Raw genomic sequence first — 26,416 nt, 5'->3', positions numbered from 1 at the left:
TTATTTTCAGTGAAACCTTTTTAATAAATGATACATTTTACTGCATCCTATGGAATCAGTATTGGCCAGATCCCAGTATATTATTATTATACAGGACTTATATAGCACCAACAGTTTGCGCAGTGCTTTACATATAAGAGAGACAGTACAATTATAATACATTTCAGTACAGAAGGAGTAAGAGAAATATAAATATTTCTTCTATATAGCTTTGATAAATTATTACATAATAACCTGCCTTGTGCTCATTAATGTATATATCAGGTCTGTGTCTAAACTCCAGTCCACCACCAGCAATCAACACAACTATAGTTTAAATCAGTTATTTTCAGTGCTCTTCTTAGGTAGCTAACGTATAATGATGAAGCTGTGTTCCTAAACCATCATTTCTCCTGTTTTATTCACATATATAACATAAATCTCATTTGTTATTGCTTTCATTTTATATTATTCGTTGTTACATTTATTTGTTTCACTTGTAAATCAGAAACTCTGTTTTATCACCTTTCCAAGTGGAATATTTTATACCAGCCAAAATAAAAAGGAACCAACTGAAAAATACATTTTATTAGGATTATGTTTTTGATCACTGTAGTCTTTTGTGTGTGTTTGTGTATGTTCTCTGTAATTGCTTAGAGGTATTGCATTTTTATTAAGGACACTTGTTTTCAAGGTTTTTCTTTAATTACCTTTCTTGGAGCACCAGTTTAATGTAATGAATACCAAATAGAATTTATCTTTCTATTCTCCTCTTATCTGTCAGCTCAGGACAATGGGTCTGATGTAGGAAAAGAATGGGATTAAAATATGTGTCCTTTATGGCACCAAAGGCTTCTCTTGTATTGGGTCTTTAAAGAAGAAGTTCACCTTTTAACAAAAAATACCCAATGCACTTTTTTGCAGGTAAAAAAATGTGCATTTATTATTTTGTTGTTTGTTTTTTGAGCCTCTAAAACAGTGGTTCTCAACCTGTGGGTCGCGACCCCTTTGGGGGTCAAACGACCCTTTCACAGGGGTCCCCTAAGACCATCAGAAAACACATATTTCCGATGTGTAAAGAGCAGCTACTGTGTAGAAAGCAGCTGCTGTGTTGAAAGCAGCTACTCTGTTAAAAGCAGCTACTGTGTTGAAAGCAGCAGTATTGGAGGTAAAATGACACTCATGAATTATAATTACTGGGTAAATAATTTTATGGTTGGGGGTCACCACAACACGAGGAACTGTATTAAAGGGTCACGGCATTAGGAAGGTTGAGAACCACTGTTCTAAAACATTGCACTAGCAATCAGCAGATGGCAGGTGCCATGCAGGTCTCCATCTCAGTGTATCTGTGTGCCCATACATCCCGTATGGACAGGCAGATACTGAAAGGAAGACTCAATGAACTACCACGGTGCTCCACAGCGCAATGGTAGTTCACTGAGAACTACAAGTCGACAGCTGCAAAGGCTGTTGGAACTTGTAGTTTTCCCATTCACAGAATGAGAGAAGATCCCCTGCTAACTGTCACATTAAGGAGCAGGGAGGAAAGGGCACCGGTCTGTTCATAACATGTTTCACCCTTAATATGGGTATAACATGTGAAATGTTACAAAAGGTGAACTTATCCTTTAAACCTGATTACCACAACCTGCACAGGACATTTTTTGCTGTGACTAATTGTCTACTGGAAATTGCAGCATCGGTGTATTCCATCAGTTTTCTGTGCTCCTTGCATGATGATATCTGTATCCCTCCTGCGTGTCTTGCCCAGTTTATGGTGGTCCATGATAAGAAGTTGACTGGCTGCAGAAAGAAGAACAGTATAAAGATTATTAAAATTTACAGGCAACACAAGATGATTATAGATGGCCATAGCTTGACAGTGTCCATTTAATGGACTTGACACATACGGTGATGACTTGTTTTACCAACTAAAAAATGGTATAGTAGATGTAAACTCAATCACCTCATATAAACTATTTCATGGTAATGTACTTTCCAAAGTGATTTTCAATCTTATGAAATCTGTAGCTTTCCTTTAAATAATGCCTGATGATCCTGCCATAAAGGTGTTTCTTCAAGAACTTCCTTTTATAGGGTGATACCAATTGTGCTTCAGCAGTGTCAACCAGTCTTACGGGCTTCAGATACAGGCTACAATTGGCAGTTTCAACACACATTACATAGGCATGGTCCATTTCTGTCACCATCAGGAAATCTGTCCTGAGAAATTTCATGCCGCAATAACTTAACCTCTGAAACTGCTAAGCAACTTATTCACTCCCTGGTTATCTCTCGCCTTGACTATTGTAACTCCCTCCTCATTGGCCTATCTCATTGCAGGCTATCCCCTCTTCAGTCTATCATGAATGCTGCTGCCAGACTCATCCACCTTACTAACCATTCCATATCAGCCACCCCTCTCTGCCAATCCCTCCACTGGCTTCCCACTGCCCAATGGATAAAATGCAAAACATTAACAATAACATATAAAGCCATTTATAACTCTGCCCCCAATTACATCACCAATCTTGTCTCCAAATATCACCCAAACTGTACTCTCCGCTCCTCACACGACCTCCTGCTCTCTAGCTCCCTTGTCTGCTCCTCCTATGCTCGTCTCCAGGACTTCTCCAGAGCTTCCCCCATCCTCTGGAACTCTCTACACCAATTTATCAGACTATCGCCTACTCTGCTCACTTTTAGCCAATCTCTGAAAACCTATCTCTTCAGGGAAACCTATCCTGCCCTCAGATAATAATGGAATATTCTATTCCTCCTACCAGTCCATCCCCCACAGTTACTACCTTTTGTACCACTAGCCCCTCCCTCTTAGATTGTAAGCTCCAAGGAGCAGGGCTCTCCTAACCCTCTTGTATTGAACTGTATTGTTGCTGTATTGTCTCCTGTTATATTGTAAAGTGCTGAGCAAACTGTTGGCGCTATATAAATCCTGTATAATAATAATAATAACTGAATTGCGTCAATTTAGACAAGAAGTGGATCCAAACAGAATGTAGAAGATCCATAGCACTGAGATGCCATGCCACAAAGGTAAAAAAAATAAGGTGAAAACAGTACATCTAAGAAAAAATGTTAATGATACCCCTTGCAACTTATACAGTATGTATGTTATGTTAGGGTTTGCATCTACTTTAAATCAAACCTTCCTTGTTTTCTTATTAAATTATTTTCATTCCCATACCAGTGCTGCACTTTAGCTCGTTTAGCCTTTCGGTTGGGGGCTTCCCTTTTAGAACCCAGTTATTATCCCCTTTAAGGTGCAAAGGCAGTGCACAATGTGTTTACATGCTGAGGTTATGAGGCTTTCCTTTGCACCAGCAGAAAAAACTATCACTCCTGTCACATTTGGCAGGTCGTTAAGCCAGCCAAATGGAACCAATTCAAGTGAATGGGGACGCATCGCAAATGACCCACAACTGCATGCAGTTGTGGCACATTAGTGCGGCAAATATGGGGTTAAAATGGGTGTTACTTTACATTACATTGCCTCCTCACTTCCTGCCAAACGCCTCTGAAAGTGATCTGACTACTTTTCAAGACAGTGATGTTACAGAGTACGATATCAAGGCGTTTTCAACAATATAATTAGAATTAGTGAATAAAATCCCAGGTGAATGCAAAATGCTAAAGACAAAATATGCAGCTATCAAGAGTAAAGACTACTGTACCACTTTGTATGTGTGCATGTGTTCTGCATAGGGCCCCTCTCCTACTGCTTTGGGATCTATTTAGAGGTCAAGTACCTATGTCCGCCAACAAAAGCATTTCCCTATAGGAGTGTGAATAAGACATCCGGAAAGCCCCATATCAGGTGAATGTGCCCTACAATGTGCATAGCTGACAGCAAACTGAACACAGATACAAAAATTGTGCCAGTGAGTGCAGCTACTGAATGTACTCTGCTATCCATATATTTTACAGCATTTGCAGGGGTGAGACCTGACTAACATAATCTGCCTACTGTATAATGCACAGAAAAAAAAAAAACTTTTACAAACCCATATTATGTTAAAGTGTTACTAAACCCACAACAGTAAAATCAGTCTGTATATGCAGTAAAGCATGCTTGTTATACTCACTGTAAAACCTAAGAGGTTAATCCTCTGCATTGTGTAAAAAGGCAGTTTGATCGGGTCTTCTCTGATCCTCCCTTTATTCTACTGTCTCCAATCCATCTGCTGATAGTACAGAGCTCTAGGAGTTACTCTGAACATGCTCAGCTTAGTGTGTATGGCTAGAGAGTTTTTTTTCTTTGGAAGAGTGCATGTGATCAGCACAGGGCCAATCAGCACTGTCCAGACAGAGAGTAAGGTGTTATGTAGCCTCATAGGACAGTCAGAGAAGAATGAAAACTCCTCCTACAAGCTTTAACCAGTGCTTAGCTAGACACTGATAGAAGTCACAAGACTGCTATATACTGCTGATGAGAAAAGGCATTTAGCAGTTTATATTTTCTAAAATAATTGCATCTCTATGTTCTGTGTACTATAGGAGACTAGATATAGTGAATGCAGGGTCCTGAGTTTAGTGACACTTTAAGCACTGTTCCAGAATTCTTGTTTTAAACTAGTAGACTAATGTCATTTCACTCTGAAGATACCTATATGCATTAACCTCTTCACGCCGGCCGCATGTAAATGTGCGGACTCCCGGTGTCTGGGCCTTGACGCCGAGCTGCTGCACATTTGCGTGCAATTAACAAAAACATATGTGCTGAGAGCGAGCGCCCTGCGTGCTCCCAGCACACATGTCCGGTACTCATGGAAAGGTCCCAATCTCCTCTTTCGATCGGGACCTTTCCTGATCATGTGACCACCGTGACGGCAAATCACGGCGATCACCTGACCTTAAAACCCCGCCCCGCCTCCCGACTACTGAAACCCTTAAAGGGTCAGGAGGCACTGGCACCAAGAGGTTAAATGACTGGCACCAGTTTGAGCTAGACTGTGCAATGATTATTATATCTACTAGTAGATTAAAGTATATTTCGGGGCAAAACACTAAATAAAAACATATTCATTACATCTCTACATTACAAGTATGTTTCCCTATGTTTTTGTCTCTTCAACATTGCTGCAGTCACAAAGAATATCTGTTGACCCTACCAGAGATCCAGCAAGCTTCTAATTTCCTTTGCACTCTGCCTGTGCTGCAGTGAAATTCCAAGCTGTGTCATTAGCCCTACCCAGTTTTTCCATGGAACACAGAACACCTCTTTCCTTTGTTGTGGAAATGAGGGAAGGGGGTGGTGTTATGTAGTCCAGATCAGAAGCAGGCAGACTAAGGTGACAACACTTCTCCTTAATGAATACATTACAGGGAAGGAGCATTGTCACCCTAGGACAGGAAATGTTTTACTGGCAGGCTTACCACCTGAAAATTAAAGAAAAAAAGGCTGCGGAAAAAAGAAAGAAAACAAATGCAGTCACCTTATCCAAGAACATGAAAGCTGAAATATATTACATTTTTGTACTTAGGTTTTTATACACTTTAAAATCAGAGCAGTCACTCCTAGCAGACCCTTCTTTGGGGAAAAGACAACTGTCGTTGTTGGATTTTCCAGGCCAATCAATGTTGTTACCCTGAGATAAAGATGGGACAGGTTACAGGTGAGGTTGTCTCCAGGGGCAGAGAAGTGCATGTTTGGGCGATACAAGCACACTAGTCTATATAGAGTAGTGTATATACACTTGAACATCTGACTATTATCTATGGCCAGCTACAGAACGAATAGTCTTCATATACAGTGAAGGAAATAAGTATTTGATCTCCTGCTGATTTTGAATATTTTTCCCACTCACAAAGAAACGATCAGTCTAAAAATCGAATGGTAGGTGTATTGTAACACTGAGAGACAGAATAGCAACAAAAAATTTAAAAGAAATGCATGTCTAACAAATTATGCACTGATTTGCATGTTCATGAGGGAAATAAGTATTTGATCCCCTATCATTCAGCAGGATTTCTGGCTACCAGGTGTCTTTCATACAGGTAACAAGCTGAGATTAGAAGCAGTCTCTTAAAGGGAGTGCTGCTAATCTCATTTTGTTACCTATATAAAAGACATCTGTTCACAGGAGCAATCAAACGATCAGATTCCAAACTCTCCACCATGGCAAAGACCTAAGAGCTGTCCAAGGATGTCAGGGACAAGATTGTAGACCTACACAAGGCTGGACTGGGCTACCAAACTATCGCTAAGCAGCTTGGTGAGAAGGTGACAACAGTTGGTGCAATCATTCACAAATGGAAGAAACACAAAACAACTGTCAGTCACCCTAGGTCTGGTGCACCATGCAAGATCTCACCTCGTAGAGTATCAATGATCATGAGAACAGTGAGGTATCATCCCAGAACTACACATGAGGATCTTGTCAATGATCTCCAGGCAGCTGGGACTACAGTCACCAAGAAATCAATTGGTAACACACTACGCTGACAAGGATTGAAATCCTGCAGTGCCCGCAAGGTCCCTCTGCTCAAGAAAGCACATGTCCAGGCCCGTCTGAAGTTTGCCACTGAACTTCTGAATGATGCAGAGGAGGACTGGTTGAAAGTGTTGTGGTCAGATGAGACCAAAATCGAACTCTTTGGCATCAACTCAACTTGCCGTGTTTGGAGGAGGAGGAATGCTGCCTATGACCCCAAGAACACCATCCCAACTGTCAAACGTGGTGGAAACATTCTGCTTTGGGGGTGTTTTTTTGCTAAGGGGATAGAACAACTGCACCGCATCAAAGGAACGATGGACGGGGCAATGTACCATCAAATCTTGGGTGAGAACCTTCTTCCCTCAGCCAGGGAATTGAAAATGGGTTGTGGATGGGTGTTCCAGCTTGACAATGACCCAAAACACATGGACAAGGCAGCAAAGGAGTGGCTCAAGAAGAAGCACATTAAGGTCCTGGAGTGGCCTAGCCAGTCTCCAGACCTTAATCTGATTGAAAATCTGTGGAGGGAGCTGAAAGCTCGAGTTGCCAAACGTCAGCCACCAAACCTTAATGACTTGGAGAGGATCTGCCAAGAGGAGTGGGCCAAAATCCCTCCTGAGATGTGTGCAAACCTGGTGGCCAACTACAGGAAACATCTCCTTAGATTGTACACCCCTAGAGGGTTAGAGACTGATGTGAATGTTTAATATATATGTAAAGCACTGTGCAAATTGACGGTGCTATATAAGTACCTGAAATAAATAAATAAATCTGACCTCTGTGATTTCCAACAAGGGATTTGCCACCAAGTGCTACGTCATGTTTTGTGAAGGGGATCAAATACTTATTTCCCTCATGAACATGCAAATCAGTGCATAATTTGTTAGACATGTATTTTTTTTTGTTGCTATTCTGTCATTCTTACCATACACCTACCATTCGATTTTTAGACTGATCATTTCTTTGTGAGTGGGCAAACATTCAAAATCAGCAGGGGATCAAATACTTATTTTGTTCACTGTATGAATCCCAAAATGACTGCCTAATGATTGTATTGTACTTGCGCACCTGATTGTTACCTATAGCCAACTACAGATCTGTGGTCTCATCAAGTATATACTCACCCACAGCTTCAAACACTTGGCACACTCCTTCTCCTGTCTTTGCTGAGGTTTCCATGTACAGCAGTCTTTCCTGTTCAGCAAAAGCCTGAGCATCCTGGAAGTAACATAATACACTGAAAGAGTTTATGTGTTGATATATGTACAGTACATAGAGAAATGTATCTTATGATTTACAGTGCCATGGAATAGAAAATTAGAGCAAAACTGGCATTTATCGTCTTAATCATACACAGAACTTATGCAGGCCATACGTGGGTCGAATCCCAAACAATTTTTTTATCCAAAAATCGAAAACGTCGTTGGCTCGGTAATCCAATGGTGCCATCAATGATTTCGAAAATCGGCCAACCAAGTCATAAAGTTCACCCCATAAACAAGGTAAAACTTCTGTTCCTTCCAGATCACGGCTCATGCGCATATTCTTTTTGGAAAAATGATTGTACGATTTGACCATCGAGTCGAAAATCGGTAATTTTCACGAATTTTCCAACATGCCGATCATCGAAAAAGGGAGGAACCACGAAAGTTGGCCGGTGCCATTAACCCACTAAGAGTGAAAATTGGCCGATTATTCTTAGGTCTGATTTTCGGATGAATAATCGGTCGAATTTCAACCCGTGTATGGCCGGCATAAGTGGGAACTACCCTCAGGTATCAAAATCAGGCATCTTCAGGTGCCTCCACTTACCCATAAATGACTATGAGGGTCCTAAACCTCAAACATTCTAGTTTGCCAATCACAAGTTCCTCAGCAAAAATCAAGCACTGGGTTACCACCTGCAATTTCTATAGGGCAGTGAAAATACAAATGACCTTTACCAACCAAAAGCACTTTAAACTATAATGTTTATTGTACACATATTAAAAACATGTATAACACAATGTCCAATACTTTCATATAGGGTGTACAAATCTTTTTCCATCTTGCAATCCACATGTCAGCTCAAGACATTTTGAATGTACAAACATCTTCATCAGGAACACATGTGAATAACGTCAGTATAATGGAACCTGGTCTTTTAAAACCACAAATATATATAATTTGCTAGAACAAGACTGAGCCTTGGTTCACATACATGCGATACAGTATATCACATGTGACTCGCACAGGAACCGCACCACATTCCTGTGCAAATCACATGCAATTTGTGTGCGGTGCAATTGGAGTCATATATTTTGTATGGCTCTATTCGCACCACACCAAAACCAAAAACATGCAGGAACCTTTTTTGGGTCCACACTAGAATCAGATCACATAGGTATTCACACCTATGTGATCTGATTCTGCACATTGTACCACGTTTTGTGGACCGCTTTCAGGGTGTTGCTAACATAACATACACACTCACAGCGATTCGCATGAACGGGGTGCGATTCTGATGCAGAGTGGAATTCGCACTGAAAACGCTTTGAATTCTGCACTGCATCAGTGTGAACCAAGGCTAAAGGATAAGTTCAACTTTCATAACATGTTACATATTACACCCATATTCAGGGTTATGTTATGAAAGCATCGTCCCTCACTCCCCGCCGATCCCCCGTTTTGACAGCCAGCTGGTGATCTCCCCCTCCTCCCCCCTGCTAGCTGTCAAATCTGTGAATGAGAAACTACAAGTCACAGCAGCCATGGTGGCTCTCAACTTGTAGTTCTCAATGAGCTACCACAGTGCTAAGGAGCACCGTGGTAGATCATTGAAGCTTCCTGTCAGTATATCTACTTGCTCATACATCCCATACAGGCAATCAGATATACTGATAGGTCTGCAGGAGACCTGCATGGTACCAGTGATTTACTGATCTCTGGTGCAATGCTTTATAGGCTCCTGCAGCAAAAAATAATAAATGCACATTTTTTTACCTGCAAAAAAAGTGCATGTATTATTTTTTACCAAAAAGGTGAACTTATCGTTTAATGTAACATCCTTTCCAGAAGGGGCAGCCAAGGAACGAAAAATTAGCCAAAGAACATTTGACCCTCACAAGGGGTGCAATAGGTAAATAGCCCAGCCAAAAGTCAAAAGATCAGTACAATCTCCAAAGCACTGCAAGTTCCACAGATCCCAATGGAGCCCAACGTAAACAGTAATAAATGGTTCAAATAGTCAGCCATACAGAGTAAACCAACAAGTCCATCCAGTATCCCCATCAAATTGACACACTGTAACCCTAACATGCAAACAGGAGGCATATTAAGCTAACGTAGACCTTCATAAAATGATGCTTCCAATATATACTAAATCTTCCAAATGAAACTACAAATCAAAGTGTCTACCATCTCTACCTGTTTATTTTGAAATGTTATGGTTGCTGCTGAAGTCGCTTTAAAGGTGTTGTACATTTTCAAATGTTTTTATTGTTTTAACCAGGTATTAGTTATATTTCCTGTGCTGTTTGTCTTACCTAATGATGATGGAGTCATATGTCTTGACTGCAGTTTGTAATATCATGGCTGATCAATTCTCTTATGTCCATGTGAGTCTAACCAATGCCTCACCATTTCTCTGCGTTGCATTACAAATGTGGAAGTGCTAATGTGATGTAGACACATGTTTTCCCTCTATTGCTTTGCCTGCTTGTGTCTGATTCAGATCTAATATCTAGGTTTTACCTGCAGACCACTAGACTGAAAAACTCAGGGACTGTGCGATATATAGTTTCTTCATAGAAAGTGTTACACAGAGGTATTGCATTTGCTTGTGTATTGCCATGCCGTATGCCTCATATTTTAACACAAACAGACAAAAGAATGTGTAGATTTATTTATCTATAGAATGTGTGTACAGGGCAATAAATGACACCATGGATCTACATGATGAATGCATATCTTAAGCAGGTGAAAAATACAAGATGCAGGTAAAGGATTTATAATGCCCTTAAAGTTGTGTTTTACATTTTGGAATTACAATCCATTGTAATGCTATGCTGCCAAGGGTATGTAGGCAGGTGCAGTCTATTTTCTCTACTGTAGGTGGTGCTCAAACCGAATGGTACCACAGCCTGGAGGGGAAGTCCTAGGGGAACCTGGTTTCTCTATGGTTTCCTGGATCAATTGAAGCAAAGTTTCAGCTGGCTACACGGCAGCTATTTGCCCATTTTCGGCCCTCTTGGGTCAGTAGGGTCTATTTAACCTTATGCATTATGTGATTGGCTGATGTAGGAAGAGAGATCCCACTTGTTAGGGAAAGTAAATAACGGTAGGGAAAGGTTCCTGATAAGAAGAGACAGGCTAGGGACTCACTATCCTGGAAAGGATCCTCTCCTCTTGTGACCAAACTGGCCAGGCTGCACTTCACCCTCTGAAACAGATGCTGTTGGCACCTCTCCTTAGCCACATTTGACTGTATTGAACTGTGAGTTATTTCCCTAGTGGCATTATCCCACCAGGGTGTTTGTAACGTTGGCATTCTGTTCAGTACAAATTCTAAGTTTTACTGGACTGCCAGCATCACGCTGCAGCTCTCCACAGGCACATTGAGCATAGTACATAAGTCACACAACCAAATGCCATATACTCATGCACCAGTTTGCATTCTTCTGCTGCAACAAATCATACCTCATGTGAAACTTTCCTTTCTGAATTTAGATCAGTCTTATTTCCAACAAGTGCAATGACCATTTCTTCACTCAAGACATATTTCCGTAGCTCCTGAAGCCATAGCTGAGCCCTCTTAAATGTTTCCTGGGTGAGATGGGAGCAAAAAGGGTGATTATTAATTCATTACAAATATAAAACAGGATATAAATTAGGATATGTAAAGATCATGTATTGTATGACATCTGCTTCACTGAGAACTACTATTTTGCAATGAAAATAACTTTTTAAAGTGTACCAGTTGCACATTTAGTTGGATAAGTCAACATTCAAACATTAAAAGGACATTTTTTGTTGATTTACTAAACGTAAAGAGTACAATATCTGATGCAGCTGTACATGGTAACCAATCAGCTTCTAATTTCAGCTTGTTCAATTAAACTTTGGCAAAACAACCTGGAAGCTAAGTGGTTTCTCTGCAGAGCTGCACTAGGCTTTGCACTCTCCAGTTTTAGTAAATAACCCCATAACTGTCTTCTAAATTGTTAACTTTTATTTTAAATATTGTATATAAGCTGGAAGTAATGTATATAACTTCAGAATGGGCCATTTTAGAGTATGCTAGTTAATCATTTCTGGATATACAGTATGTGTGTTACCAGCAATGCTTTTCACTTATAGGTATATATACAAACTTATAGGTCCACACATTGCAGTTGTAATGTCAGATCTGCCAACTACAAATTTACTCACTGTAAAGTGTATTGGACAAAGTCATGCTTGTTCCAATCTATTTAGTGCAGTCATGTGACAGTGATCAACTGACAGGATTCACTAAATACATCTTTAAGAAGTTCTGCCATGTATGCTTCCTCCATTGATGAAACAACTATGAATGACTCTTGCAAGTTCTTTGTAAGTATAAAAAAATATATTTTGGATTTTGCATTTTTTTAAAAAAGGTATTTACATCTGCATTTTGGTATATAAAGTGGGGCTATCATTTTACATGTGCATTGTTTGTCTTTAAATAATTTTTGTCCTTTCCTCACTCCGTACCTATGGTCAGCACAAGTTATTTGGATTAAAGCTTTCAACAATCTGCAGGATGTTATTTGGATTGGGTCACTGCCTGCTAACCTACTGGACTGTAAGTTAGGCTATCTCACCATAACTGGGTCAGTTGTAGAGATTACACTTTCAATGCTTAGATTACTGAAGTAGGACAGGAACTAAAACCTAAAATAGAGGCACACAATGCCCCCTCTGCAATAAAATAAACCTGCCTGCTTGCAGTTTTCTTAAAAATGTACATGGACTGCACATGTGCATCTCTGTTTACATTCTGGCACCTGTGTGCTGGGTGACTGAACTTCTGTGCATGCGTGGGAGTGACGTCATCCAGCATTAGCCAATCAGTGGTAGCCGAAGACTAGTGATGGGCCAAACACCCCCCTGTTCGGTTTGCGGTGGAACATTTGAACATAACAAAAGCTTGACAGCGAACTTCAAACAGAGGGGACAATTCACTAAACAGTATCTTACTGCATCTGAGTATATGGTAAGATACCGCACAGCTACTAAAAACATTCTTTATTGTTTCAGATATCAATAGGGTTCCCCGCTGACAGATGAATGTGAAAAAAACTGCTGGTATTGCCTGCCAATAAATGTAAAAAAAAAGGCGAGGGGGCCCCTCCCATCTGTACCAAGCCCTTCAGATCTGGTATGGATTTTGAGGGGAATCCCCAAGCCAAAGTTTTTAAAAAATGGCGTGCGGATCCCCCCCAAAATCCATACTAGACCCTTATCCAAGCATGCAGCCCTGCAGGTCAGGAAAGGAAGGGAACGAGCAAGCTCCCTCCTTCCTGAACCATACCAGGTCACATGCCCTCAACAAAATCACCTTGTCCCCTTTGTTGATGGGGACAAGGGCCTCTTCCCCACAACTGTAGCTGGTGGTTGTGGGGATCTGAGGGTAGGGGGGCTTATCGTAATCTGGAAGCCCCCCAGATCCCGGTCCCCCCTATGTGAATGAGTATGGGGTACGTGGTACTGCTACCTATTCACAAAAAAAAAGTGTAGTGGAAAAATGACAGGGAACAGTCTTTGACAAACCCTTTATTAAAAACAAAAATGTAAAAAATGTCCTATAAAGTAGATGCACTGTCAATCACGATGCCCACCACCACTGCCTACCTGAAAACAGAAAAAAAAACGCTCCGCACCCTATGCTGGCTTTCGCCATCTGACAGCTGCGCTGGGATGACAGTTCTTAAATAGTGTGATGACGTCACAAGGGGTGGGGGTGACCCTCGTGACATCATCATGTGTTGTGATTAGCCAAAGCATTGCACCTGACCTATGGCCTGGTGCATTGCTTTGGCCAATCACAATGTACTGTCAGGGCACAGTGCATTGAGGGACGCAGTGGGCTTACAGCCCACGGAATGCCCTTGCCATTTGTATGTTCACCAAACACGCAAACGGCCAATGTTCCAGTCGAACTAACGTTCAACTTGAACATATAGGCCATCACAACAGAAAACCAGCACCCAGACAAACCCTTGAAGTAGAGGTAAGTTTTGTAGACTTCCACATTCCACATTAAGTAATATCAACACCATTAAAATTCCACACTCAGCTGTGATAATAGAAAAGATATCATGTGTACATTCATGCACTTCTACATCCTGCACCTATTAGCTGGTAAGGGAACTAAAATATTGAAATATTACACATAACAAGTTAACAGAGTAAGGGGGGAGCTATTCCCAATGTCAGACTTCCGTCACCAAGTGACTACCCAGGGCTGCCAGATATTATAAAATTGAAAAAACTAAATTAAACAAATCCAAAATATTGAGACAATATGTCATCATAAATAACGAATTATCAAAATCAGAATTGAATTTTAAATAAATTTAAAGATGAAATTGAATATGAAAACAAATTTGAAATGTAAGCATGGTGCTTAATATTGCTGATTTCCTTCAAAGACTGTGTATATTAGTATTAATATAGCTGTCCTTGAAATTTCGAATATAGAAAAGAGTAGGATACAACATAATAGAATAGAATAGAGAATAAAAGAATAGAATAGAAAATTAAATAATAGAATAGAATAGAAAAAACTAAAACACAATAGAATAATATAGAATAAAATAGAAATAATATAGCCGTCATCTGACATTCGAATTTTAAAAAGAATAGAAAAAACCCAAAACAGAATAGAATAGAAAATAAAAGAATACAATAGAAAGGAAAAGAAAAGAATAGAACACAAAAGAATAGAATACAATATAATAGATTAGAAAAAATAGAATAGAATAAAATAGAAAGAATATAGCCGTCTTCCAAAATTCAAATTTCGAAAAGACTAGAGTAGAGTAAAACTGAATAAAATAACAGAAAAGAAAACAATAGAAAAATAAAAGAAAAGAATAGAATAAAAATTTGAATAGAATAGAATAGAAAGAATATAGTCATCTTCCGAAATTTTAATTTTGCATAGAATTGAATAAAATAGAAAGAATATAGCCATCTTCCAAAACTTGAATTTCGAATAGCTATTCTTCACAATGAATTCGGAATTCAAATACTTCCAATCTATTGGAAAAAAAATGAATCCGATTGAAAACGAATAAAAGAAATGAAACTTAACTAAATTAACTTTGATACAAATGCAGTGAAATAAAACTAGTAACTTAACGAATCGATACAAAACACATTTTTTCTTTCTGCAGATTTCTAATTTTCGTTGCAAAAACATTATGTGAGTTTCTCATTTTTAGAATGAATATTATTGAGAAGGATCAGTGATAAACCTGAATAATATGCACCTTGGAAGTGATATCATAAACCAGCAAGGCAGCACTGGCACCACGGTAGTACAGGTGGCACACACTGCGATACCTCTCCTGCCCAGCTGTGTCCCAAATCTCAAAGTTCATAGGTTGGCCCTGGAGGTAAACTCTTTGTGCGAAAAATGCACCTAAGAGATCAAGACAAAAGAAAATTAATAACAAATATATATGGTGGAAAAAAAGGTGCGTGATATCTTAAATTCATTTATAATTAATAATCTCCATATTTTGAACCTTTTCTTGGGATAATAAAGAGATCATATTATTATTTTATGTAAAATGTTTGATTTGGACATACTTTTTATTTTCCTGACTTTCAGAAATAATCTTTAAGTTTATTCAGATTTAGGTGCATTACTTTTTTTTTTCAAAATATTCCTACAGTTAAACATAACTTTATGAAGAGAAAAAAAATTGTCATTAAATATTAAAATATAGTACAAAGTTATATTACTTTTTCACTATATTTTAATATACAGGTACAACAGTATGTAGCATCTTAGCTTTCCCTAAGTTTTAGTTTTAGTCCTTTTAGTTTAGCTAGGGGGAGCTAGACCCCAATGGTTAGACAGGGGCTTAGCAGCAGCCCAGGTGTAAAAGCAAGAGAGGGGTCAAATTGTGAGGGCTGAGAGGCTCTGCACACCAGCCACTCTGGAATTTCTGCCTGATCTAGGGCTTTTGGGGGAAGGCCGTAGAGGCAGTGGGTGGGTCTAAAGAAGTGTCTGGCTGCACTCTTGCGGGGTCCTAGCCAATCTCCAACAGGATGTTGGCAAGAGGCTTGACACCCTTAAAGGTGTTGGAGCCTGCTCAGTGGCAGGAGTGTAGGAGAGGAGTCAGTTGGAAGAGTGAGAGAGGAAGATGCGAGGCTAAGGAAGGAGGCTGCCAGGTGGCCTAGTGGGATGGGGCCTGCCTTTGAGCCTGGAGCTGGAAAGGCAGAAAACTCGGAACTCACTGGCCCCCTGAGTGAGGTCCACCTCTATGGCAGGGAAGGAGCAGCCCAGCTGATAGGCCTGGTAGCAGCAGCCAACCCGCAAGTGGTACAGGATAGGATCTGAGTTAGTACACCTTCACCTTCTTGGCGGATAGAAAAAAACAGATTAGCTCTCTGCTAGTGACTGTTCACCTATTTAAAGGGACAGGAGCCAGATCCCCTGCTCAGGAAAACCTCCAGATTGCTGGGTGAAGAGGAGAATTTCAGCTAGGGTCTGGGGTGGTGCAGATGTTGGCTAGCCCTCCAAGAGAGAGTGTGCTGCAGAAGAGAAGCTTGTGAATAGCTAGAGGAAGATTGTCCTCAGCTATTGGTTCCCTTGGGCATCCTATACACCCCTAACCCTATCCCAGTTCAAAAAACAAAACAAAAGCTCAAGGACTGATTTCTGACTCTGGATGCAAGCTTGTGTGGAAAATGCAGATTGCCTGGTTGTGCAGGACTATAAAGACCCAAATTGTTAGCAACCCCCAAGGGGGTAGTGCTACAGATAAGCTATATTTATCAATAGGCTAGAAGAAGTATCTGTTTAGTCCCTAGCTACCAGAAAAACCTGCCATTCTATTAGTACAGGTAAAAAAATGGGCAGGATCTATTTGTTTTCTAATGGTAGTTTAGACACATCTACTTTCATACAGTTAAATAAAGCCTTTTATGTTTTACTTACATCCAGTAGTGCAGTCAGTATCCCGAAACTCATCCCTTAAGTATCTGAGAACTATGCTGGATTTTCCCACACCACTGCTTCCCAGTAGCACCAGTTTGTAGATGTAAACTGCCGGTTCCTCAGGAGTAATATCCGTTTCATGTTCCATTCCTACAAGCAACAGACCATGCATCGAAGATCATTCAATCAAGCTGTGTGCTATTAATTCTTTAGGTCACACCTATGTTTATGTAGCACCCTCCTAGTTAGGTTGCTAATAGGTTTGTGTAAATTTAGTTTTTAGCTCCTCGGTAGTCAGGAGAGCAGAATTTGATTGCGTTTGGCTGTTCTGGGTTCTGCCAGTTACAGGCTCAACTACTTCCCCCAGTATTCTGGAATGATCTGGAACATAGTGGGTTGAAAGAGGCAAACCCTGGGCTGAATATTCATGCAGTCTCAGCCAATCCCTGGTCAAGAGTGCTGAGGCATGCATAAATAGTCTGGGGCCTAGAACAGCAGGATCCTTTTTTTGTGTAGAGAGACCCAGCCTGGAGGGACTGTCTGCCCTCCTGGGCTACCTAAATGAAGACTGCACGTGGTTCATCGAGGTCCCAGCTCAGGGAGAGCTGGGGGTCTATTGCTGAAGCTTTTGAGAACAGTCTGGAAAAAGTCTAGTTAGGATCTGGCCTGGAGGCTAACGGTACAAAGTCTGGCTGGTACTGGAAGGAGGCATCCATGTATACATGTACACAGTGAGTAGAAGTCTGAGAGAGATCCTAAACAAAACTGTTGCTTGACCTCTTTTTGAGAGACTGTTCCAGTTTTGCTAGCTCAGGGCTGTTTCAAGTGTGGGATGCCCCTGAAGCAATATGTCCACATCCTCTTGCACTAGAGGCCCACCTTAAAGAGGTTAATTACTACCAGGGAATGTCCTCAGTTAAGGTATGCGCTAGTTCTGGAGTATCCCATGGCTCACTCTATACCCTATCCAAGTTCTTCAAACAATAAACCCTAAAAAGACACTTTCTGCCTGGTTATTGCATGGAGAGACTGAGAAATTGCTGTGTGTCTGTTGGCTGTGCACCCCATAGGGAATAGAACCTGGGACAAACAGCAATATTAGTTTGGGGTCTGTGCTACACTTAAAAATGAAGAGGTTAGGGGAGGTGGGCACTGTCCTAGCCCTGAAGCATCACATTTAAAGGAAGTGTACACTAGTTTGTTCATTGCTTTATTTATTATGGTCAGGATAAAAAAAGAAAGCTTTTTTGGTAAGGTAGATATGAAATATTTTATATTGGTATTTTGCAGCCAAAAGATGCAGCTTTAGGCTTGTTTTTAATTTTTCCAGGCTCTCCACTTGCTTCCTCGATGTGAAAAGGCTGTGGTTTACACACCCCAATCAGGAGATTCTAACCCCTTCTCACCACCGCCTCTCAGCCCTTTAAGAGGTTCTAAATGCCAGGAGGCAAGGTGGGCATTCCGATCATGTGACCGCTGTGATTGGCAGTAACAACGGTCACATGATCATACATCATCGTAAAGCTCCAGATCACAAGTATTGATTGGGAGCTTTCTGATACCTGCCGGTAACTATGCTGCAAGCACGCAGGGCATGTGCTCTCGGCACAGGAAAATACTTACATAGGGGAGAATATATTTGGCCTCTTGGCGTTAAAGCCCCCCCATCAAGATGTTGCATATATGCGTATGGCCTGCGGGAACTGGTTAATAAAGGCTTGATGCCACTTTTCTGGTGGAAGTTTCCTTTAGAACTACCTGTGCAGAATTCAAGCAAACGTTTGAGCCGGTTTCAGTAACATTTCTGAAATGGGTGACAAGATCAGGTTGTTTTAACTACCCACTAATGCTATTGCAGTAACAGACTAACAGATTAAAGAATTATGCCAGTTCATAGGTTAGGAAATTGTTGGTAATTAAGACCACCACTTAAATGGTGTAGAGAGGTATGTCAGAGATATGTATGCAAAGTGGGGCATGTCTTTGCTGGGAAGCTGGGAAGCTGTCATGAATGTGGCAGCTTACTGCACAGTACAGAATCCTGTGCCCCATTCACCTGGGCTGAAAGGTAAATGTAAAATCTCATTACACACATATCAATGCCCATATTTGAGAAATATGAGTGTAAACCACCCTATTTTCTAAAAATAAACACATATGAAGTATTCCAAAGGCAAGTGTTTAGGTTCCAAGACCAATTGGTACACTTGCTGTCATTTTACCAGTGTAGGAAAGGAGAATGTAGCTTCTTTGGGTACCAAAAATAGTTTTGTACAATTTTTGATAGAGTATTCAGGAAAGAAGTAATAGTTGCAACCAGGATCGGACTGACAACTCATGGAGCCCCCGGACAATAGGGGATCATGGGGACCCTGTGTCCTTGCCCAAACTCAAAAAAGCCTATGAAAAAGGTACCAGGGGCATCTCATGGGACCCCCTACCGACCCCAGGCCCTCGGGCAGTGCCCGAGTATCCAAATGGTCAGTCCGCCCCTGGTTGCAACCTACTTGCAGTGTAGCTTCTTTATTAATATATATAAAGTATCTCACAGAAGTGAGTACACCCTTCACATTTTTGTAAATATTTTATTATATCTTTTCGTGTGACAACACTGTAGAAATGACACTTTGCTACAATGTACAGTAGTGAGTGTACAGCTTGTATAACAGTGTAAATTTGCTGTCTCCTCAAAATAACTCAACACACAGCCATTAATATCTAAACCGCTGGCAACAAAAGTGTGTATACCCTAAGTGAAATTGTCCAAATTGGGCCTAATTAGCCATTTTCCTTCCCCAGTATCATGGACTTGTTAGTGTTACAAGGTGTCAGGTGTGAATGGGGAGCAGGTGTGTTAAATTTGGTGTTATCGCTCTCACTCTCTCATACTGGTCACTGGAATTTCAACATGGCACCTCATGGGAAAGAACTCTCTGGGGATCTGAAAAACAAGTACAAAAACAAGTGTGTCTTGCCTACAGTCAAGCATGGTGGTGGGAGTGTCATGGTCTGGGGCTGCACGAGTGCTGCCGGTACTGGGGAGCTACAGTTCATTGAGGGAACCATGAATGCCAACATGTACTGTGACATACTGAAGCAGAGCATGATCCCTTCCCTTCGGAGACTGGGCCACAGGGCAGTATTCCAACATGATAACGACCCTAAGCACACCTCCAAGACAACCACTGGCTTGCTAAAGAAGCTGGGGGTAAAGGTGATGGACTGGCCAAGCATGTCTCCAGACCTAAACCCTATTGAGCATCTGTGAGGCATCCTCAAACAGAAGGTAGAGGAGCACCAGGTCTCTAACATCCACCAGCTCCGTGATGTCGTCATGGAGGAGTGGAAGAGGACTCCAGTGGCACCCTGTGAAGCTCTGGTGAACTTCATGCCCAAGAGGGTTAAGGCAGTGCTGGAAAATAATGGTGGCCACACAAAATATTGACTTTTTTTTCCAATTTGGACATTTTCACTTAGCGGTGTACACACTTTTGTTGCCAGCGGTTTAGACATTAATGGCTGTGTGTTATTTATTTATTTATTTCAGGTACTTATATAGCGCTGTCAATTTTACGCAGCGCTTTACATATATATTGTACATTCACATCAATCCCTAACCCTCAAGGGTCGTACAATCTAAGGTCCCTAACTCACATTCATACATACACATACTAGGGCCAATTTAGACAGGAACCAATTCACCTACCAGCATGTCTTTGGATTGTGGGAGGAATCTGGAGTACCCGGAGGAAACCCACGCGGGCACAGGGAGAACGTGCAAACTCCAGGCAGGTGGTGCCATGGTGGGGATTCGAACCAACGACCCCAGTACTGCCAGGCGGAAGTGCTAACCATTAGAACCATTTATGTGTTGAATTATTTTGACGGGACAGCAAATCTACACTGTTATACAAGCTGTACACTCACTACTTTACATTGTAGCAAAGTGTCATTTCTTCAGTGTTGTCACACAAGATATAATAAAATATTTCCAAAAATGTGAGGGGTGTACTCACTTCTGTGAGATACTGTACATATATATAGGTATTCTAAGTCATTTTCTGCAGATTTTTACATGTAGGGGAAAGGTGTCAGAATTGGCCCAGTAGGCAAGTAGTTAAATATAGGACTGTAATTTTAGGTGCAGCACAGATGTAGATTTCTGTTAAGGGTTCATGCCAAGGGGAGTTCTAATCAAACACTGTTGTTTATTCAAATGCATGCATCTGCATTCCAATGGAAAAGCAGTTAACAGGAAAAGGATGTGTTTGACCTGCTTTACCTGAAGTTCAATAACACCCTAATATGACATGCTGCATCCAAACAAACGCAGCACAACACAAAGCAGATCAGATGCAGCCTCTGGCACGCTACATATACTGCTCAATTACAGTCAATAAGATTTTGCTGAGCTGCATTTAAGGCAAGTTCCAAATGTTAGCCAAATACTGGAAAATAATGTCTGTCAGCATGAGCCCTTAAAGCAGAACTTATTTGCACAGATTGTCTGCCACTTTTCTTTTTCTCTTTTGTCTCCCCTATTTTCTTTTCTTTTGTTCTTGGGGCGTGTTATTTTGTTCTTGTTTTTGCTTCAATATGTCACACTTTTCTTGTAATACATGCAATGAACTCATTTTTGCTACGACTAAAGCTGACCATACATTATACAATTTTTTTATTCAATTTCCTTTAGATTTACCTTCAACTATGTAGTGCAAGAGCTTGCCTGGTTGCTTACAAATTGAAAGTGTTTAGGTTTGACCTCATATTGTATGGTTTTGGTAAATCTAAAGGAAAATTGTGCAAGAAAATTGTATAATGTATGGCCCTGTTTGGACTGAAATGCATAAGCGTTTAAGCATGCATGGAGTTTTTTTTCCTGTGTCAAATAACAGCTATTTAATGTAAACCTGGGATTGTGTGCCGGTTTCTATTGAATGTTATTATGGGGGACAGGAGGCTTAACTTGGTGCATCAGTAGCTATCACCATTCTCTAAGGACTATAGCGGTGGTGAGTTTTCCTATTAGACATTGGGCTGTTTGTTCAGCCACCATGCCTCCCTCCCAATCACAGCCTGCCTCTGGCACAGATCCCCTCCCAATCACAGCCTGCCTCTGATGCAGACCCCCTCCCAATCACAGCCTGCTTCTGATGCAGACCCCCTCTCAATCACAGCCTGCTTCTGGCACAGGCCCCCTCCCAATCACAGCCTGCCTCTGGCACAGATCCCCTCCCAATCACAGCCTGCCTCTGATGCAGACCCCCTCCCAATCACAGCCTGCCTCTGATGCAGACCCCCTCCCAATCACAGCCTGCTTCTGGCACAGATCCCCTCCCAATCACAGCCTGTCTCTTGAATTTGCCCCCTGCTCAAGCACAGTCTGCATCTTGTCTCAGGCTGAACAGACTATGGAATCCAGGCACACTGTGTGTATGCACAGTGTCCTGTAACACTGCCCCCGCTATCTGGAAAAAGAGCTGCAAGGTCACATGGCAGAACTTTTTAAACCTGAAAAAAGGTAAGAAAGATGATTTTTGAAACTAAGCAAAAGAGTTATGGTGCCTGAATAGTTATAACTATATTTGAAACTGTCTATAACATTGTGTGTTCACAACTACTTTATGTTTGCCCCCTTGCCAATAGGCTTCTATTGTATATGGCAACAGGAAAGAAGCCAGTAACTCATCAAAGGTAAGTGTAAATAGGTAGGGGAGGGAGAGATTTCACAAGAATCTGAATAGGTAAAGTGACAGATTCTCTTTAAATATGACTCTTTCCTCCCTTGCTATGGAGTTTATTTACTAAAACTTGAGAGTGCAAAATCTTGTGAAGTTCTGCATAGAAACCAATCAGCTTCCAGGTTTTATGTCAAAGCTTAATCGAACAAGCTGAAGTTAGAAGCTGATTGACTACCATGCACAGCTGCACCAGATTTTGCACCTTCCAGTTTTAGTAAACCAACCCCTATGTATTCATAAGGACAAAAATGTTACCATAACCACACACATATTTGCACTTGTTAAACTTCTTTTGGAAAATAACTATCTGGATTATTTCTATAAACTCTGTTTTACAGATAATCCCTACTTGGTCATCCTGCTGTTTAGGTAAAATAAATGAATATGAAAATAATTTGTCTTAAACAGAAACTTCACCCTAAATGGGAAGTTATGCTTTATGCACTCTTCCTCCACCCCCACCTTCCACATTTGGCACATGAAAGTTTTTTTTGGGGGGGAGCAGGTGCCTGATTTTTATAAGGTACCCACTACCACTTCCGCTTGGATTGCCTTGGCAAATCGAGCAGACGTTCCCCCACCTTTGCTGCTTTCTGGGACACTTCACAGGTTCCAGAAGACTGCATGACCATTCACAAAGTGCCCGGATTTCTACAGGAAATATGCTGCCACTGGGGATCTTAAGACAGGCTAAAAACCGGACCGGGTGAGGATGGCGCTGGATCCCTGGACAGGTAAGCATCCTTTTATTAAAAGTCAGCTGCTACAGTATTTGTAGCTGTTGACTTTTATTTTTTTCTTTCCAGGTTAAAGAACCTCATTAAGTATAGCTATGAAAAAAGAATGGGTATATGGAGCAGGTTAGCTGAGTAATATGTCATAAAAGCATACAATATTTACTATATTGATCATATCACAACAACTGCAAATTTCACAATTTTCACATTATCAGAATCATTTCTATATTCATGAATTCCAGAAAAGATTTACTAAAACTGGAGCAACCAGAATCTGGAGCAGCTGTGCATAATAAATTCCCCTCAATACATCTTGTTTTCTAAAAAATAAACACATGGTATCGTTTGGGTAGTCGTCCCATGTCTGATGGCATAGGGACTCTGTCCTGCTATAATTAATACTATGACATTTATGTGAAAATGAGCCCTACTGATGAAATTATGTGTTTTCAACCCTTTTATTTATTGAAGGCAGCATATTAAAACTCCCTGTAGAATTAAACTGGCTGCAAAATTATAAATTAAATGCAAAGTGTCATCCTACCTGTGTTGTGCTGGAACCAGTCACATTGTCTAGTGGATCAGCCAGTGGGCCACATTAATGTCTTCACGTACTCTCCACACTGTTACAGTACATGTACTAGTGGTAATTTAGCAGGTGTAAAGTCCATAAGGGAGGGTTCAGATGATTCCAGTTATGTCGTAATTCTGAAACAATTTCTTACAAGTGTGTTCCTTCAATAAATCTACATACTGTAGATAACCTTTACTGAACTCTATCATACAATTGAAATTCTGACAACTCCATAAAGTGTTAGGGCTGTTTCACACTGATATGTCCATCTCCCCATGTGTTCCCATTCAGTCTCTTTTTGACAGCCTTTCAACTGAATGGGCTGTAGAACACAGGGGAACGCATAAGAAATAGCAAAAGCCCTATTTTTCAGATCACACTGCATTAAACCTGTGCTACCATGTGTTTTGATGGCCAAAAAAACTCTGCGTTTGCGGGATGAGTTTGGGATGGTAGTAACAAATAATGGCACCTGCATGCATCACACAAGGGCAGGGGTGGACTGACAACTCATGGGGCCCCCGGGCAATAGGGGATCATGGGGCCCCTGAGTCCTTGCCCAAACTCAAAAAAGCCTATGAAAAAGGTACCAGGGGCATCTCATGGGGCCCGCTACTGACCACGGGCCCTCAAGCAGTGCCCGAGTTTCCAAATGGTCAGTCCGCCCCTGAACAAGTGTAGCACATTCACATGCAGTGCAGGAAACGAGCATGGAACGTGCCTTTCCTGCACTGCATTTTGGTGTGAACAGGCTCTCAGGGTAGATTTAGACATGTATTTAAATCCACCAATCATCTGGAAAGCAATTCGCTGAACGCATAACTCCAGGCAAAAACTTTTATACGTGTCCTAGCTGCTGATTTCCTACCTTTACTGAATATGTCACCCATCTTCCTGTTAACTCAGTAGCTGCTCTGTAATAAGCTGATGATTTTTAAATCAGACTTTTAATTCCCAGAGGTTTCCTCTTTGTAAGGCCGGTGGCTGCTATTCCTCCTATTCCCCCAGCCACCGGTCTTGGCAATGCCCTTCAGTAGTTCTTTTTTCTTCCAAGCAGTGATGTACTTCCGTCCGTGGTGGCTGGTTCCCGGTCTGTATCACCCATGGAGGCTGTGTCCTAACAATTACAGCTCAGGACGCTCTGGAACTGTCTGCCCCACCTTCCCCTCCTCATAGCCAGGAGTCTCTTCCTCTCCTCCTGAGGTCGGCAGCAACTAGCAACAGATGTCTTCTCTCAGGTCCCTGACAGGACAGAAGCAAAGGGAAGGGGAATTCAGAACCACCAGCATTATGACAACCAATGGGGCACAGGCTCAGCCATCACTATTAATAGCACAGACCAGATCCTGCTGAGGATACACCAGGGACACAGAATTTAACAGAAATTCTGTATGGGGAGAGGAAAGGGAAGCCGAGCAGCTGCACACACACTGCCAGAGGGAGCACTCACAATCAGCCCCTGAATTGCCTGACAATTAAACTTTTTAATTGATGGGAAATGTAGTTTCTATAAAGAGGAGAGGATATGACGTCATCCCTGCTATTTCACCTCCTCCTCAGCAGAGCAGGTGCTGGCATATTTTAAATTAAAGAGATGACTTCCTGAAAATTAAATTAGAGGTTTCTCTTTTTAAGATTTAAAAAATGTTAGTAACTGTTTAGTGTTTTGTATAGGGGGGGTATACTAACAAATAATTTTTTTGCCCATCCTGGAGTTCTTCTTTAAGGAATGTGACTCCTCCTCACCAGCTGTTTTAACCCCATTTTTGCTGACAAACATGCCACAACGGCATGCACATGTGGGCCATTTGTGGCGCTTCCCTGTTCTCCCGAATGGGTTGTGTTTGGTGGGCTTGCCACCCACCAATTGCTACATGTCGGGTAGTATTCTGCCTCTTCAATCTAAGCACTGAATTGTCATCTCTATAACTGATCCAGTTGTGGCAAGAAAGCTGTAACTTACATTCTCAGTAGACTTAGCAGACAGTGACTAAAACCAAATGACATTCTGCAGAACGTAAACAGCTTTAATCCAAAATCACATATAAACATTAGATAGGTAAAAAATTAATAGTATGTTGAGCTCCAACAATTACATGTGTTCAGAACAAAAACAGAAAAGACATACTGAAAAGAAGGCTAGCTATACAGAGTATCTCTTAGCTACGGAGTGAGAAAGGGACAAAATTATTTAATGGCAAACAATAATGCATGTGTAACATGATGTGAAGCATCGCAAACACCCTCATCTGCTGCTTATTGCGGCTTTGAGGGGAGTGGTTGGGAGATGGTAAAAATACGCAGTTGAGCCACCTCCTCAACTGCACATTTAAATGAGACCTTACTGTGGTACTGTTACCAGTAAATGAATTATGATTCAGCTAGTTTTACACCATCGAATAAAAACAGTGAACATAAAGTTCATGACATCGAAAAATATGCACCTAGGCACATTTCTTCTTAAGTTGCGCTTTATTAGAAAAGACGGCAGTGGTACAAACATTACATTGTCACGATGGATTGGATGCAACGCAATTGTAAGATTGGATCAAGCATCTTTGTCAAGATACACATTTCAATGAACAATACAATAAACACAGAATAAAAATATTTAAAATGACTGACTTGTGTCCTTTGTCTCAGGCCTCATTCACATGATCTCAGAGGGCCGGACACCCTGAATGGGCCATGTATTTATGTTGTTTGAGCCACCAGGGGCAGGCAGCCTGTTTAAGTGCATGGGGACGCAA

General features: G+C 41.1%; 1 protein-coding gene across 3 annotated transcripts; it reads right to left on the bottom strand.

Annotated features, from left to right (window-relative positions):
- Positions 1-24,931, bottom strand: RAB17 (RAB17, member RAS oncogene family). Of its 3 annotated transcripts, none has more exons than XM_089672420.1 (6): positions 24,535-24,928; positions 16,615-16,764; positions 14,936-15,087; positions 11,115-11,240; positions 7,562-7,655; positions 1-1,785 (listed from the first exon to the last, which is right to left on the bottom strand). In XM_089672420.1, the coding sequence occupies exons 1-6, from the start codon at positions 24,554-24,556 to the stop codon at positions 1,664-1,666; spliced, it is 666 nt and encodes a 221-aa protein (XP_089528546.1). In that variant the 5' UTR covers positions 24,557-24,928; the 3' UTR covers positions 1-1,663. The 3 variants fall into 3 exon arrangements, with proteins under 3 accessions (XP_089528546.1, XP_089528547.1, XP_089528548.1); XM_089672421.1 differs by lacking the exon at positions 24,535-24,928 and adding an exon at positions 23,637-23,738; XM_089672422.1 differs by lacking the exon at positions 7,562-7,655 and having other exon boundaries at positions 24,535-24,931.
- Positions 24,932-26,416: the final 1,485 nt, after the last annotated feature.

Source organism: Staurois parvus, unplaced genomic scaffold, assembly GCF_062004578.1.
Source record: "Staurois parvus isolate SC_StPar_1 unplaced genomic scaffold, SC_StPar_1.0 ptg000011l, whole genome shotgun sequence".
Lineage (NCBI taxonomy): Eukaryota > Metazoa > Chordata > Amphibia > Anura > Ranidae > Staurois > Staurois parvus.
Note: the sequence above shows the minus strand (reverse complement) of the source record. Positions and strands in the feature narration are given on the sequence as shown.